Source organism: Microcaecilia unicolor, chromosome 2 (assembly GCF_901765095.1).
Source record: "Microcaecilia unicolor chromosome 2, aMicUni1.1, whole genome shotgun sequence".
Taxonomy (NCBI): Eukaryota; Metazoa; Chordata; class Amphibia; order Gymnophiona; family Siphonopidae; genus Microcaecilia; species Microcaecilia unicolor.
Window position 1 is genome coordinate 395,891,516 of NC_044032.1, and position 15,191 is coordinate 395,906,706.

The 15,191-nt window shown below is 45.1% G+C and overlaps 1 protein-coding gene across 3 annotated transcripts in view; it reads left to right on the top strand.

Annotated features, from left to right (window-relative positions):
• The window catches only part of ARHGAP24 (Rho GTPase activating protein 24), a 912,569-nt gene that overhangs the window by 699,187 nt on the left and 198,191 nt on the right, over positions 1-15,191 (top strand). Inside the window, exon 1 of one of the 3 annotated variants that reach the window (XM_030190601.1) lies at positions 6,721-6,738. The exons of the other annotated variants lie outside the window; for them this stretch is intronic. Within the exon in view, the coding sequence (XP_030046461.1) occupies positions 6,732-6,738 (7 nt within the window). The 5' untranslated portion in view covers positions 6,721-6,731. Of the gene's footprint in view, positions 1-6,720; positions 6,739-15,191 lie in introns of those variants that run through there. 3 annotated transcript variants of the gene reach the window in all.

Here is a 15,191-nt window from a genome sequence, read left to right on the forward strand (position 1 = left end):
GCCGGGTGCTAATGTTAGCATTAGCGGTTGGCCGCCTCTTTAAGAGTTGCTAAGGGCTCCTGCTTTATGGATGCGCTAACCATTTAGCATGCCAAGGGCCCTGTTTACTAAGCAGCATTATAGCCGTGTTAATGTTTTTAACACGCATTAACCATGTATGCGCATTAACCACGTACATGCCTACAATATTCCTATAGGTGCCTACATGGTTAGCTCGCACACTAAGGGTAGGTGTGCTAAAAACATTAATGCACCTTAGTAAATAGGGCCCCAAGTCACATCAGTGCTCCAGCTGCTTAGCACTTCCATACCCATTCTCCGCTCCTGTCACACTCACTCCCAAAAAAATGTAAAAAAACAAACACCACATACTTAGAGCATGCAAGTGGCAAAACTAACATAGGGGACACTTGAGGAAGTTACATAGAAATACTTTTAAAACAAATAGGAGGAAATATTTTTTCACTTAAATAGTTAAGCTCTGAAACTCTTTGCCGGAGGATTTGGTAACAGCGGTTAGCGTATCTGGGTTTAAAAAAGGTTTGGACAAATTCCTGGAGGAAAAGTCCATAGTCTGCTATTGAGACAGACATGGGAAGCAACTGCTTGCCCTGGGATTTGTAGTATGGAGTGTTGCCACAATTTGTGTTTCTGCCAGGTACTTGTGACCTGGCTTGGCCACTGTTTGGAAAACAGGATACTGGGCTAGATGGACCATTGGTCTGATTCAGTATGGCTACTCTTATGTTCTTATGCTCTTATGTTCTATAAAGGGTGCCAAAAATTGCATGTACAAATTTAGGTGCAGCCCCGATTTGCGTACGCAATTTAATAGGCTAACAAGCCAATTAGTGCCCACAATCATGCACTGTTGCCTTAAAAGGTTTGTTTATTTAAAACTCTACAACTTAAACAGACAAGGATATGGAGGCAAAGATATAAAATGTTAATTTTCACACTGCAAGTTTTTCTTGGAAAAAATAATTTGTATTTAATGTTCACAACCAGTTTTAATGGGACTTTTATTTTTAGCAGCCTAAAACCTAATTACATTATATTGATCATGTCACTGGCCTTTGGCAGATGCTACTCACTCTCCCTGCAGCGTGCTGACATTTGATATCTTGCGCACTGAATTGTACTCTGTTCTGTGATTTGCTTAGAACCTCTGGTCTTCCACAACTCGCTTCCGATTTTGCCAAAATTAATCATTTTTCTTGAAATTTGTCAGAAAGGTGAAAGACAGAAGCCAAAGTAAAAAAAAATCATAGCCTATCGCTGCATGTAAGGACCAAATATCTACCTCTCTCTCCTCCGTATAGTAAAGCTGTGACTTTATTCTCAACTCTGCATCACTAATGTACTTCTGTGCTTGTCACATTAAATAGTATTTCACATGCAGTTTTCATCTCAATAAATGCTTCATGTCCCTTTTCTTGCCCTCAGAAAGCTGACATTTTGTTATGAGTTTTAAAAATCTGCTTTAGTACCCTATGGCTTGACTGAGGGGTTCTTTTACGAAATCATCCTGGGCTAGATTCTATATATGGCGCTTGTAAAATCAGCACCCAAAAAACTCGCTTAAGCGCTATTCTATAAGCTGCACCTAAACTTCGGCACGGTTTGTAGAATAAACACTTAAGCAGACAGGTCGCACGTAAATTTAGGCTCCGCCACTTGTAGCGGTAAAAACGTGGTGCAAATGCCCGTGCTTACATTTACACATGAGCACATAACTCAAGTGGCGTGGAGGAGTGGTCTAGTGGTTAGAGCACCGGTCTTGCAGTCTAGAGGTGGCCAGTTCAAATCCCACTGTTGCTCTTTGTGATCTTGATCTTGGGCAAGTCATTTAACCCTCCATTGCCTAAGGCCCTCATGATCAAAAGCAAACTCCGGCGCTAGAGGCTGTTAACGCCATACTAGCGTCGGAGTTTGCTGCTGACCCATGATCACAGCCCTCGAGCGCCTGAAACAACGCACTCGAGGGCTCTTAGCGCAATTAGCTTGCAGATGCATGCTAATCAGCGCTTAACGCATTCATCCCCAATGATCAGCGTCCAGTGCGCCAAAGATTGGGTCGCAGCTCTGAGCTGGCGTTAGACTTTGCAGATCATTAGGGAGGAATGGTGAGCCCTGTCCAGCATGCAGTTGCCCCTGTCCAGTTTTTGCCCCTTCATGCATGTTAAATGGCAAAAATGTGTGTTATTTTAATGCAGTGCACAATAAGTTACTGTGGGCTACACAATAATGAGATGCAAAACATGCAAATGCATGCAAAAAACCTCATTATTTGTGAATCAAATAAAACTGATTGCATTGAACTTCCCAATGCTGGCATTGTTCTTCCTGCCCCGGAGCAGCAAGTTGCTAACATGTGGCCCAATACTCCCAGAGAAAATCTTAAAGAGGCCAGTGCTGTCAAGTCGCACAGTGCAGGGATCCCCCCTCCACAGCAAAGAATCTCCCCTGATACTCCTAACCTCTCAGACATATAAGTCCTCAAATGTTTAAGCCCTTGTCCCACCCAATAGGTCTCCCCCCACCCCAAAGCCACCTACACCCCCATAGGCCCCCTGGGCTTACCTTAAGTAATCATTGGTAGTCCAGGGGTCATGAGACAATAGCGACTGCCACTCTCTCCTGTCCCTGTCGGCGCTTTGTTCAAAATGATACCCACAAATACTAGTGGTAGCCTCACAATATTACCCTGGGAGTCAGCCTGCCATATAAGGACCTCTTTGCCACAGCTTACGTTACTACAAGAGTCGGTAACCTTCAGGATTGTGACTCCCATGGTATAGGAATAACACAACCTGAGATCAGCCTCTCAAGCTGCATTATTCTGCTCCCTGGGAGCATCAGCCACGAACACACAGCCCAGTGATCCCAGGAAGCCACTCTTAAAGGGGCCAAATGGTAAACTAGAAGCCTGGTCCAGGGTTCCTGGGTCCACCTCCCCCAGCAAAGACTGCCCCCCAAACATACTCCCAACCGCCCTCAGGCCCCCAAAGACACATTTAGGTTTTCAAGCCGCTTCCCCAGGCCTATCTCAAGCAATCAGTTGTGGTTTAAGGGTATAAGGCAGGAAAGATCCCCAGTCTCTCTTGTCTCTGCTGGCGCTGAGAGCAACTGCAACCCCTTGGCAGTAGTCTCTTAGCTGCATTATTCAATTTACATTATAATGAGATATTTTGCCTGCTTTGCATCTCATTATTATGTAGCCTGAGTTACTTTAAACATGCCTTGTGGTAAATATACCTCACCTTAGTAGCATCCTTATAGATATGCAAATGTTGTATTCTCCAGAAAGATTTCTATTTTAATTTTATATATCCTTTCAACCCATCATAAGTTGGGCATCATAAATAACTTTTGACTATATTAAAAAGTATCAGTCACTGTGTATGGAAGGGTGGGGGTGGGGGGGGGAGATAGAATTTGATACACCACCTTTCTGTGCTTACAATCAAAATGGTTCTCAGGCCATTGCACTAACCATTAGGCTACTCCTCAGTTTCATATAGCTCCTAGGTGCCAGCCAAGAGGGGGGCACTGGAGGAGCTGGAAGGTCAAATAAAACTGCAGGGCCTTTGTAATGTAGTGTGTATTGGTGAGAGGGGGGCAACTGTAAACATTGGCTCTGAACTGAACACTTATAGGACAGAACTGGTATCAGTGGGCAGAGAATATTATTAAGGTAGGAACATGCTTAGATGGGGGGGGGGGGGGGGTATGTCTTTGGGCTGGTCCTGAAAGCAGAGCACTTACAAGAAAATAATAATAATAATAAATCCACAATATAGTTTGGATGAAATCACTGTTTTAGTGTGAAAGGGATTTTTCCTTAATGGTTACTAAATTCAAATATAGAGAAATACCATTTAATAAGCAAAATACCAAAACAACAGTAAAAATATTTGAGTATGCTGAAGGGAATTGCACACAAAGATAAACTTGATTGTGAAGGAAACAATGATGACTAACTTTTGGACTTTAAAGGAGGTTTTTTGACCAATGATCGACACTGTGAGCTGTGTACACAAGGAAACTGGTATTCCTGATGTCATCTAGCTGAGGTCTTTTTCCTCCATTTTTTCAAAATTATGAATCAATGGAGTTTGTTTGTTCCTCACATTCGCAATATTAGTTTTTTTTTTTTCATAAGAAGAAAATTGTGACAGTTTCCATTTTCGTTGTGTTGGTATTTTGGCCTATAATCTAGAAATATATGCATAAGTGAATTTTCAATTTTCAGGAAATTACTGCCAAACTGAATCAATATTTTCTTTGAGGCTGTTTCTGTCTGGTGATGTATCCAATAAAGATACAATGGAAAAAAAAAAGCGAGCTAGTTCAAGACCAATCTGAGTTTGTCCTAAGGTGCAGTAAAATAGAGATACTTCCCTTGCAAGAAGTGGAAAAGTCAACGTTTCTATCTTCTGTATTCGTGCAAAATAAATCACCAGCCAGATGGGCAGATGATCAAAAGCCCCACGCTATTCCAACATCTCGGGGCTTTACTGCCCCTATCATCAGAGATAATAGCGTGCATATTTATGCACGCTATTATCTCTGATCATAGGGTAAAGTGCAGGAGGATTGTGCCTGAGCCCAGGGGCGTATCTGGAATCCGGCGGTAGGGGGGGCCAGAGCCAGAGAGGGGGGGCACATTTTTGCCTCCCTCCCCCCCCGCCGCCGCCGCCGCCTCTCTCCACCCCCTCCCCGCCGTCAACCCTCCCCCGCTGCTTACTTTTGCTGGCGGGGGGCCCCAACCCCCGCCAGCCGAGGTCCGACCCGCAATCTCCATATTTCGTCTTCCTCCGTGGCCATGTGCTTCAAGGAAGTAACGCTGCAGTGCTGATTGGTTGAATCCAGTTCGGCGTCTGACGTCGCAGCGACGTCAGACGCCGAACTGGATTCAACCAATCAGCACTGCAGCGTTACTTCCTTGAAGCACATGGCCACGGAGGAAGACGAAATATGGAGATTGCGGGTCGGACCTCGGCTGGCGGGGGTTGGGGCCCCCCGCCAGCAAAAGTAAGCAGCGGGGGAGGGTTGACGGCGGGGAGGGGGGCCAGGGCGAAATTTGCGGGGGCCCAGGCCCCTGTGGCCCCACGCAGATACGCCCCTGCCTGAGCCTGCATTTGTTTGACAGGTCTGGATGTCAAAAGCCCAGACCTGTCAAACACAGTGTCTGGAGGTCCCTGGGACCCCCAGACCTCCCTGCAACTACAAGGCCCTTGTGGCCTAGTGCCCCCCTGAACCCCCACCCCAAGCTGGTGACATGGGGACTGGAGGTCCGGTGGACCTCCAGTCCCCCTGACCCCCCCGACACAATTTCACCCCCCCCAAAAAAAAGCCTTGGTGTTCCAGTGGCCACAAACTCGAGCACCCCCACCCCTAAGAAAACCTGGTGGCCTAGCAGCCCGCCCCTGGTACCTTAACAGTGGAGGAGGGAGTGTAGTAGTATTCTAGGATGCACTGGGCAGGGCTAGGCGCCACTACTTTCCAGGCGGTGCTGGAAGAGGAGGGAGTGCACTATTACATCCCTTCTCCACCGTTAAGGTACTGGGTGTGGGCCACTAGACCATCAAGTTTTGGGGGGTGCTTGAGTTTGGTGCCACTGGACTACCAGGGCATTTGGGGGGGGGGTGGGTTAAATTGTGTCGGGGGTCTGGTCTGCTGGGCCTCTAGACCCTGTGTTGCCGGCTTATGTTGGGGAAACTGGAGGTCTGCCAGACCTCTAGCCCCTGTATTGCCAGCTTGGGATGGGGGCTCAGGGCTCCTGCAGGGGGGAATGGGACAGGGGGCCTGCTAGCATGCAAATGCATGCTGGACAGGGCTCTCCATTCCTCCCCAATGTTCTGCAAAGCCTAACACCAGCTCCGAGCTGGCGTAGGGTTTGCCACCTGCAGCGCTCCAGTGTTTGGCGTGCTGCTCGCCGATCATTGGGGAGGAATATGTTTAGCATGCATTTACACGATACTTGAGCTAGGAGCCCTGTTTAACATGCATTTGTGTGCTACTTGCAGTCAGAGCCCACAACAGTGTTGTTTCACACGCTCGGGGGCTCTGATCATGGGGTGGTAGCAAACATGGGCGCTAGTATGGCGCTAATAGGCTCCAGTGCCCGCGTTTGCTTCTGATCATCAGCCCAAGAGATTGTTAGTTTTCCTTCAGAATTGTTTTTTCTTGTATTTTTAGCCAGATCTTCCAAAATATCTTTGGCAGATGAGTGTTAGCCTGGTTGGCAGCCGATCACTGATCATCTCTGTATCAGAAACAGAAGGTGCCCAAGTGGCGCATTTAAATTACCATCTGCAGAGGTCCCACAAAGGCTGGGAAAGAAGGTGATGCATTAAGGCTGACATTTAAAGGCAAGGAGCTGCAGCCAAAGAGCACTGAGGTACTTCAAAGTCTGTCTCTCAAAGAGAGAGTGTGATCTCTTCACTGTTCAGCCTTTTTGTTTTTGTTAGGGGCTGGTGGGTGTGACCTTATCCTGCAATCAATGTCTGTAGGCTCAGTCATGTAAACATTTGTTAAGGGGGGTTTGGGGAGCTATTGTGTGCAGTCATTAGTCCTGCACAGCCAAAAGCCAGACAGTGGAGGTGAAGGAAACAAAATCATGGACATGGGGCATATTTTTATTCTCATCCTCCTAAAGAACATGAGTTAAAGGACCAGCTCGGGGCAAGGCTTGCTGTGGAATGATTCATTTTCCAGGGAAGAATATGCCAGGTAAAATTGTGTTTGATTTGATTTGTTTTCTCTGTTCTGGCGTGTTTGGGGGTTTCCATCTGCCCTCCTGGTAAGGATCCTGACAGTCATCTGAAAACTGAATTTACTGTAGCAGAAACAACAAAGAAAGTGCTCAAAAGTGAATTTTTTTTCAAGAACATGGTCATTGCATTGCCACTCTGATTTGTTTTTTATTTTTCATTCTCGTCTCCATTGTTCTGTTTTATTTAAAAGTGCTTCATGTATTGACTTACCAAGAGATGGCTGGGTGATCTTTTTTTGAATTTAGAGCCTGGTTGACTTTAATGGCAGTGTCCAAAAGCAAGCATTTTTTATTTTTTACTTTTTAAATTAACCTTAACTGTCTCTTCACTTGCACTTTTCTTGTGATTTTGAAGTATAGTATATGATTAAATTCTGCATTTGAGCTGATAAATATTTCTGCGAAACACATCCTGAATCACTGTTTCCGATCCTTGCACAAACCTGTCTTGTTTATAGGGTATTCTATTTGTTTAGAAGTGCTCACTTGTTATAAAATCACTTGCAGCCTCAATGTAGATTGCATCCAATTCTTCAAGCAGAAATACTGCAATAATGACACTAGTGGAACTTGACATGTCCCGACCTGGATGTCTCTATTCTGATTTGTTTGTCCTCTTAGAGCAGCATTTTAGAAAGGACAAACAAATTAGAATAGAGACATCCAGGTCGGGACATGTCAAGTTCCACTAGTATTTTAGAAGAGGATCTTCCAAAGTAGAGCCTGTACCAAGACGCATGGAGAAATGGACAGGCCTAATATTCAGCTGCTATTCCCAGGTAGAGAGTGACATGGTAATGGCTGCCATGGCAATACCACGTTACCATGGGAATTGCCACAGTAATGTAGAAAGTTTTGTTTTTATAGCTTACAGTACTACTGCATTAATGATAGTACATTATGCAATAGTGCTGTGGGAGCAGGGACCGCAATTGGTTTTATTTCGCAGTAATGGGGATACAAGGTTGGATGCCCCGCCCCCCATTCCACTCCCACAAGTCTTAGTGGGCCCTCTCTGGGCCTACTTTAATGCCTCCCTTGGTGGTCTAGTAGAAGTCTCGGCGGCCATTTTGAAGAGCGATCTGGCAATGGGGGAGAGTCAGCGCCGGCAGCGGGCAGGCAAGACTGGGGATCTTTCCTGCCTGCCCCGAAGCATTCGCTGGACAACCTGGGTGGCTGGAGGGGGGGCAGGGGAGAAAGGAGCGTCGCTGGACATGGGTGGCTGGAGGGGGGCAGGGGAGAGAGGAGAGTCGCTGGACATGGTGGCTGGAGGGGGGCAGGGGGAGAGGAGGGTCGCTGGACATGGGTGGCTGGAGGGGGGCAGGGGAGAGAGGAGGGTCGCTGGACATGGGTGGCTGCTCACAGAGAGTCTGTGTATCGCACACATACTCTCACACTCTGTCTCACACACACTATATCTGTGTGAAACACACTTTCTCTCACACTCACTGTGTCTCAGATGCGCAGTCGCACACACTCTCATTCTCACACACACTCTCTCTCACAGACACACTCACAACCAGTCTCACTCTCTCTCTCTCTCTGTCACACACACACACTCGCACATTCACTCTCTCTCTAACAGTCGCTCTCACACACACTCTCTCAAACATACACACTCTGGGGAAAACCTTGTTAGCACCCGTTTCATTTGTGTCAGAAACAGGCCTTTGTTACTAGTATTATATAAAGCTAAAAATGATAGGGTTGCTCTTTTACTATGAGAACTCCATTGGCTATCTGTGGCCACTAGAATAAATTTAAAGATTTTTTGTTCTGTGTTCAAAATTTTGTATGGTAACTTTCCTCAATACTTATCTACATTTGTGAGGATTTGCCCTACTTTAATGTCCGACCATTCTGTCCACATCAACAAACTTGAAATTATGTCACCTTCATCGTTTAGACGCTCCTCAGTAAGCACCTTATGGTTGTTCAGATTTTTTTCTCTCTGTGTTCTTGTGATATATTTTTGGTTCTTGTATGCCTTGTTGTGCTGATTGCGACTATCAACTTTGACTGAATTCATTTGACTCCTGAGGCAGGCGCTTGTTGTGCCAAAATGCAGGACTGCGTTGAGTCATTTTAGATATTGTACAGAGTTGATTGTTAATAAATATCCTTTGTTGGAACAACATTGGTCTACCCCCACCCTTTTTTGTGTTGTTTGTTTTGTTTGGCTTTTTGGAAGACGCTTCTGCTTTTCTGTGTTTCCAAAGAAAAGCTAATATCCACCACCACCACCACCCCCCCCCTCCTCGATCCCACCCCCCCCCCCCCCCCACAACATATCCCTGGTAGTCTAGCATCTCCCTTCCCTCCTTCTGACTCAACCTCTTTGCCACACTCCCCTGACCTGACCCCTCTTTCACGACTTAGGGCCCTGTTTACTAAGGTGTGTTAGTGTATTTAGCATGCCTACACTTAGCGTGCACACTAACCATTAGGCGCCTAAAGGAATATTGTAGGCATGTATATGATTAGCACACGTACATGGTTAATGTGCATTAAATACGTTAACAGGCTTATAATGCTGCTTAGTAAACAGGGACCTTAATTAAAATCAAAATTTCCTTGGTATTTAGGGCAACCCCCCCCCCCCCCCCCATGACCCTACACACCCTGCCCCCCTCCCCCTTACATATCTTGAAAGGAGACAGGAGTGATGCCCATTTGCTTCTGCCTCCAGTTCCACTGTCATTCATAATGGTAGCGCCTGACCCAGTTCCTGAGATGCAATGGACAGGGTCATTCTGTCATATAAGTGAATTTTTCCCTTATTTTGTAGTCTCCATTCACACTATCAAATAAGGGAAAGATTCCCTTATATGGCAGACTGACCCCACCTGGTGCATCATAATGATGCACCGCACAGGATCAGGCCTGGCAAGTGGGCATCATTCCTGCCTCGTATGCATTAGAGGGGGTCAGGGGTTTGGGACCGGTGAACTGGGTCACGGTAGGTGCACTAGGCACCAGGGAAAGTTTTTTAAATATCAGGGGCAGGAGGGTTGGGTTGGAGGGACAGAGGGGTGCTGCTAGACTACCAGGGATTACTACAGGGGCTAGTGCAAAAAGCTGCAGACTCAACGGCTTGGTTTTTTGTTTGTTTAAATTCACCCTTCCTGTCAGTGCATGAGCTAGTCACTGCTCATGCACTGACAGGAAGGGTGACATTTTGCAATGAGAATGTGTTTTTAATATGGCAGTAACTTGCACGCTCATTGCTTATTGCATACCACAATATGTTTTTCTTGTTAATTTTGTGGTGGAAGACACACATTAAACCGGCTCTACTGCATGGATTTCTGCATCAACCCCACAGTCCAATATCCCTTACCAGTTTCACATTAAGGGGGGACAGGAACCCCTGGATGATTATAGGGGTGTCCCCCTACCAATCGCTGCAGTGGAGCAATGCACAAAATGAGGATCTTGCTGAAACTTAGGGACCGATGATCAAAACTAATGCTGTTGCTAAAAGGAGTATAGCAACATGTTAACATGCATATTATTGCCCTGCCCAGTGCATTGCATCCTGGGATGTGCTGGGTGGGGACTATCTACCATATGAAAGTTGGAGGCCCAGAGAAGCAGGAATGAACGGGCATCGCTCCTGCTTCTTTCAAGGTATGGGGGTCAGAGGGTGGGTTCAGCATCACTAGGCCACTAGGTGGGGCTTTGGAGGGCTAGGGCTGGCCTGGCTAGTCAAGAAGGCCACTAGGTGGGCTGGGCCTGACCCAGGATTCAACTAGACCACCAGGCCTTTTTTTAAGCATGGGGGGTCAGAAGAGAACTGCAGCATGTTGTCAACTTTCCTGTGAGTGCCTGAGCCAATCACCGCTCTGACACTTGACAGGAAATTTAGCACAGAGCGCTGAGCAACAAATTACTGATGCCGTTTTAATGTGGCATTAATTTGCATGCTCATTGCTCTGCAGCATGCTGCGGCAATTTTTCTGCACTAGGTTCTCGGAAGAGTTTTTTTTTTCAATTCAATAATTTTTTTTTATTGATGGGGAATCGTTAAAAAACATTGATGATGAAATTATTACTATGTATGTACTCAGACTGTTTTGATTTCATTGGATATATGATGAGATTGATGTCTCGGAAGAATTTCATTGTAGTTCGAACCTTTGAGCTTGGTTCCCCTAGACATCCTGAGAAACAGGTGTAAATTCACTGTGCTGACCTTTTTGGATGTAGATATGCATTCTCTTTCTGAAATGTGGAATACACATTTTTTTGGCCACACTCACAATCCCACCCAAAAGACACTCAGACCAACCACTCACTTGCCATAATCATGTTTTCAGTTTTAATTTGTATCCCAGCTTTGTAAAACTGGGAGTTAGACATTTATGCAATATATAAACATCTAAATGTTGGTTTATGCACATCTAAAAGGTGAATAGTACTGCTAAAACAATCACCTTAATATAAGCAGGAAGTGCAAAGATTAAGGACTTGATGCATCCACATTTTTTTGGTCCCTGGCCAGCAAACAACTAGGAAAACAAACTTACCCCCCCCCCCCACCCCTTCCGTTTACTAAGCTGCGCTAGCGGCTGCCATGTGCTAATGCAGATACAGCCCATTCACTTTGAATGGGCTGTGTTGGCATTTCTGCGCAGCTTAGAAAACAAGGGGGTTAATTTGCGGTTGCTGGCGCTAACTTTAGAGGGGATATAGCCTGAGACAGCGTTGGCGAAACATGAATCATGTCGGATTCATTGGTCCCCGACTCGATATTGAGTTTAACACTTGCTAAAGAAGAGTGTTTTTCATAGTGCCTTAAATATAATGTAAGAGGTGAAGAAGATTCACATATAAACTGTTTATTTTATTTATTTGTTGCATTTGTATCCCACATTTTCCCATCTATTTGCAGGCTCAGTGTGGCTTACATAGTACCGTCAAGGCGTTTGCCCAGTCGGTTGATAGCAAATACAAGGTTGTATAGTGATCGAATGAGGTATATGTGGAGGGTCAGAAGGGATGAAGGTTGTGTGTTGTCCAGTACGATCATTAGGCATGCTGTGTTTCTGGGTGAAGAGGTTTACGTAAGATCGTTGGGGTAGGCCTTTTTGAAGAGGTTGGTTTTTAGTGGTTTCCTGAAGTTTCCTGAAGTTCAGGTGGTCATGTATTGTTTCCACAGCTTTTGGGAGGCCATTCCATAGTTGTGCGCTTATGTAGGAGAAGCCGGATGCGTAGGTTTAAGAAATATAAGTGCTAATGATATTCCTGATATATCTGTAGTATACGTTGAGTACTTTATTTATTGCATTTGTATCCCACATTATCCCACCTATTTGCAGGCTCAATGTGGTTTTCATAGTTTTGTTATGACATTACAGAATATCAGATACAGTTAGTAGTGTGTAGAGATTAAGTAGGGATAAAATGCACACTTATGTGTGTACAATGAATTGGGAGAATTTGTGTACTAAACAGCAAGTGTACATATGAATGTGTATATTCCATGGATTGATTCTCAAAGGAAAACTACTCATGTACTTTCCCTTGAAAAATTAGTGTTGCTTACACTTTACAGGGTAAATTCTCAAAAGGTTGCTGAAATTTAGGCACCAGGATGATGCGCACTAACCCCCAAATTCTATATAGCGCGCCTAGAGATCTGCGCTGAAATCCAGGCATATTCTATAACAATGCGCATAACTTAATTGGTTTAACAAGCTTAAGCAATAATGAGCACTAATTGGCAATAATTAGAATTGCACAACTCGCCTAACTTCTAATGTGTGCAGGCAAAAAGAGGCCTGGTTATGGATGGAAAAATGGGCATTTCGTGGGTGTTCTGAAATTTACACACATAATTATAGAATATGGCCCTCTGCACCTAAATCGACACACTGGGATTTACACCACACTTTCGTTGGTGTAAATGGGGGTGCATAGTTTTAGGCGCTGGGATATTGACTGAGTATATTCTATATACTGCGCCTAAATCTAGGTGCCACTTATAGAATATGCTTATCCGGAAATGTTTTCCGTGCGGATTTTTTAGGCACCATATAGAATCTGGCAGTCTTGTGTGCAACTACTGTGATGGAATACTAGTGTAAGACTGCTGGTGTAAATGCTCACACCTAACTGTAGGCAGTTAGACGTGTAAATGACAGCATGAGTGTAACTGCCTGACGTGCCCTGACTCATCCTCACTTCTCCCAGGTCCACAGCCCCCTTGAAGTTGTGTAACTGGAATTACAGTGCACAACTTATAGAATAGCAAGCAGTTGTAGTAACATAGTAAATTACGGCAGATAAAGACCTGAACGGTCTATCCAGTCTTCCCAACAAGATAAACTCATTTTACATGGTATGTGATACTTTATATGTATACCCGAGTTTGATTTGTCCTTGCCATTCTCAGGGCACAGACCGTTAAAGGCTGCCCAGCACTCTTCTTGTACTAAAAGTTCTGAAAATAATGTCAAAGCCCCTTAAAATTTACACTCAAGCCCATCCATATCTATTGTTACGTTCAGGGCGTAGACCATAGAAGTCTGCTCAGCACTGGTTTTGCTTCCCAGTTATTGGCATTGCCACCCAATCTCCGTTACAATTCTGTGGATCCATTCCTTCTAAACAGGATTCCTTTATGTTTATCCACGCATGTTTGACTTCCGTTACCATTTTCATGTCCACCACCTCTCGCGGGGGGGCATTCCATGTATCTAACACCCTTTCCTTGAAAGAATACTTCCTGAGTCTGCCTCCTTCAACCTCAATTCATGTCCTTTAGTTCTACCGCCTGCCCGTCTCCAGAAAAGGTTTGTTTGCGGATTAATACCTTTCAAATATTTGAACGTCTGTATCATGTCACATATTTGATTATGTGTACAACTGCTAATTGGTATCAATTAAGGCCAACTGTGGCTAATCATTGCCTGTTAACTCCAATTAAGAGCCAATTATTTTTTTTAATCATTTTTATTGCGTTTTCAAGAAAATTTAAACCAATATAACATACAACAACAAAACCAAATGCATTACATAGAGATAAATGTGACAATTTAAGTATAAATATAGGAGTGTGGTAGCCGTGTTAGTCCACTTTTAAGGTTATCAATAGAAATCAAACAAAATAAAACATGGAAAAGAAAATAAGATGATACCTTTTTTATTGGACATAATACATTTCTTGATTAGCTTTCGAAGATTGCCCTTCTTCGTCAGATCGGAAATAAGCAAATGTGCTATTTCCGATCTGACGAAGAAGGGCAACCTTCGAAAGCTAATCAAGAAATGTATTAAGTTATGTCCAATAAAAAAGGTATCATCTTATTTTCTTTTCCATGTTTTATTTTGTTTGATTTCTATTGATAAGTATAAATATAAAAATCTAATCTCTAGGAGAAGCTGATGTTTTGATGTAATGATCAAAAGGAGCCCAATGCTTCTTAAAAGTAGGCAATTGATGAAATTTAAAAGCTACAGATTCTTCATAGTTTCTAATAGTACAAAGATGACTCCACCATTCACAAAAGTTCAAATGCAAATTATTTTTCCAATGAAATACTATAAGATGAGTGGCTAGAGCCAGTGCCCCAGCGAGGGTGCCTGACACCCGGGGCGGGTCGCCGCTGCGCACCCCCCCCCCCCGGGTGCAGGGCACGGCGCACCCCCCCCTCGAAACGCACCCTACCTTTCAGCGGCAGGCAGGCGGGAGGGCCGATCCGCCCCCAGTGCACGTCACTGGGAGCTGCGTCGGCTCTGCTGCTTCCCTGCTTTCTCTGCCCCAGAACAGGAAGTAACCTGTTCCGGGGCAGAAAGAGCAGGGAACCAGCGAGCCGACACCCCCCCAGCGCGTGAACCCGGGGCGGACCGCCCCCCGCCCCCCCTTCCTACGCCACTGGCTAGAGCCATCATTATATCAAAAAGTGTCACGTTTCCCAAGCAGGAACTGGGTATGTGAGCCCTTGGACAACTGCCGAGGAGTGGCAGCGGCAGGCAAAACCACCCCACACCAGAGGCAAGGCACAACCCTGAAAAACAGTGAGGCTTCACCTGCACATGGCCACCTTTCACCAAGAGTTGAGCCCCTGGCTGCGAGTGGCTGGCAGGAGTTATAGGACAGGGCCGGAACAGGATCCCAACAAGACTGCACAGGGACTGAGGGTCAGAGGGGAAAGGAATAAACAGGGACCGCAGGGCAAGGAAGGGAAAAGCTAAAGGACAAGACTGAAAGCTGCAAGCAGCCACTAAAACAGGGAACAAAACTGAAAAACAAGACACAGAACTGAAAGCTGCAGAAAAGCCACTAAAGACACAAACAGACAAGGACTAGACACAAAACTAGAACCCAGAGACAGGACTAGCAAACAAACAACCTAATCTAGCTACCCACAGACTAACTAAAACAGACTAGAATCAAGGCTAGAAA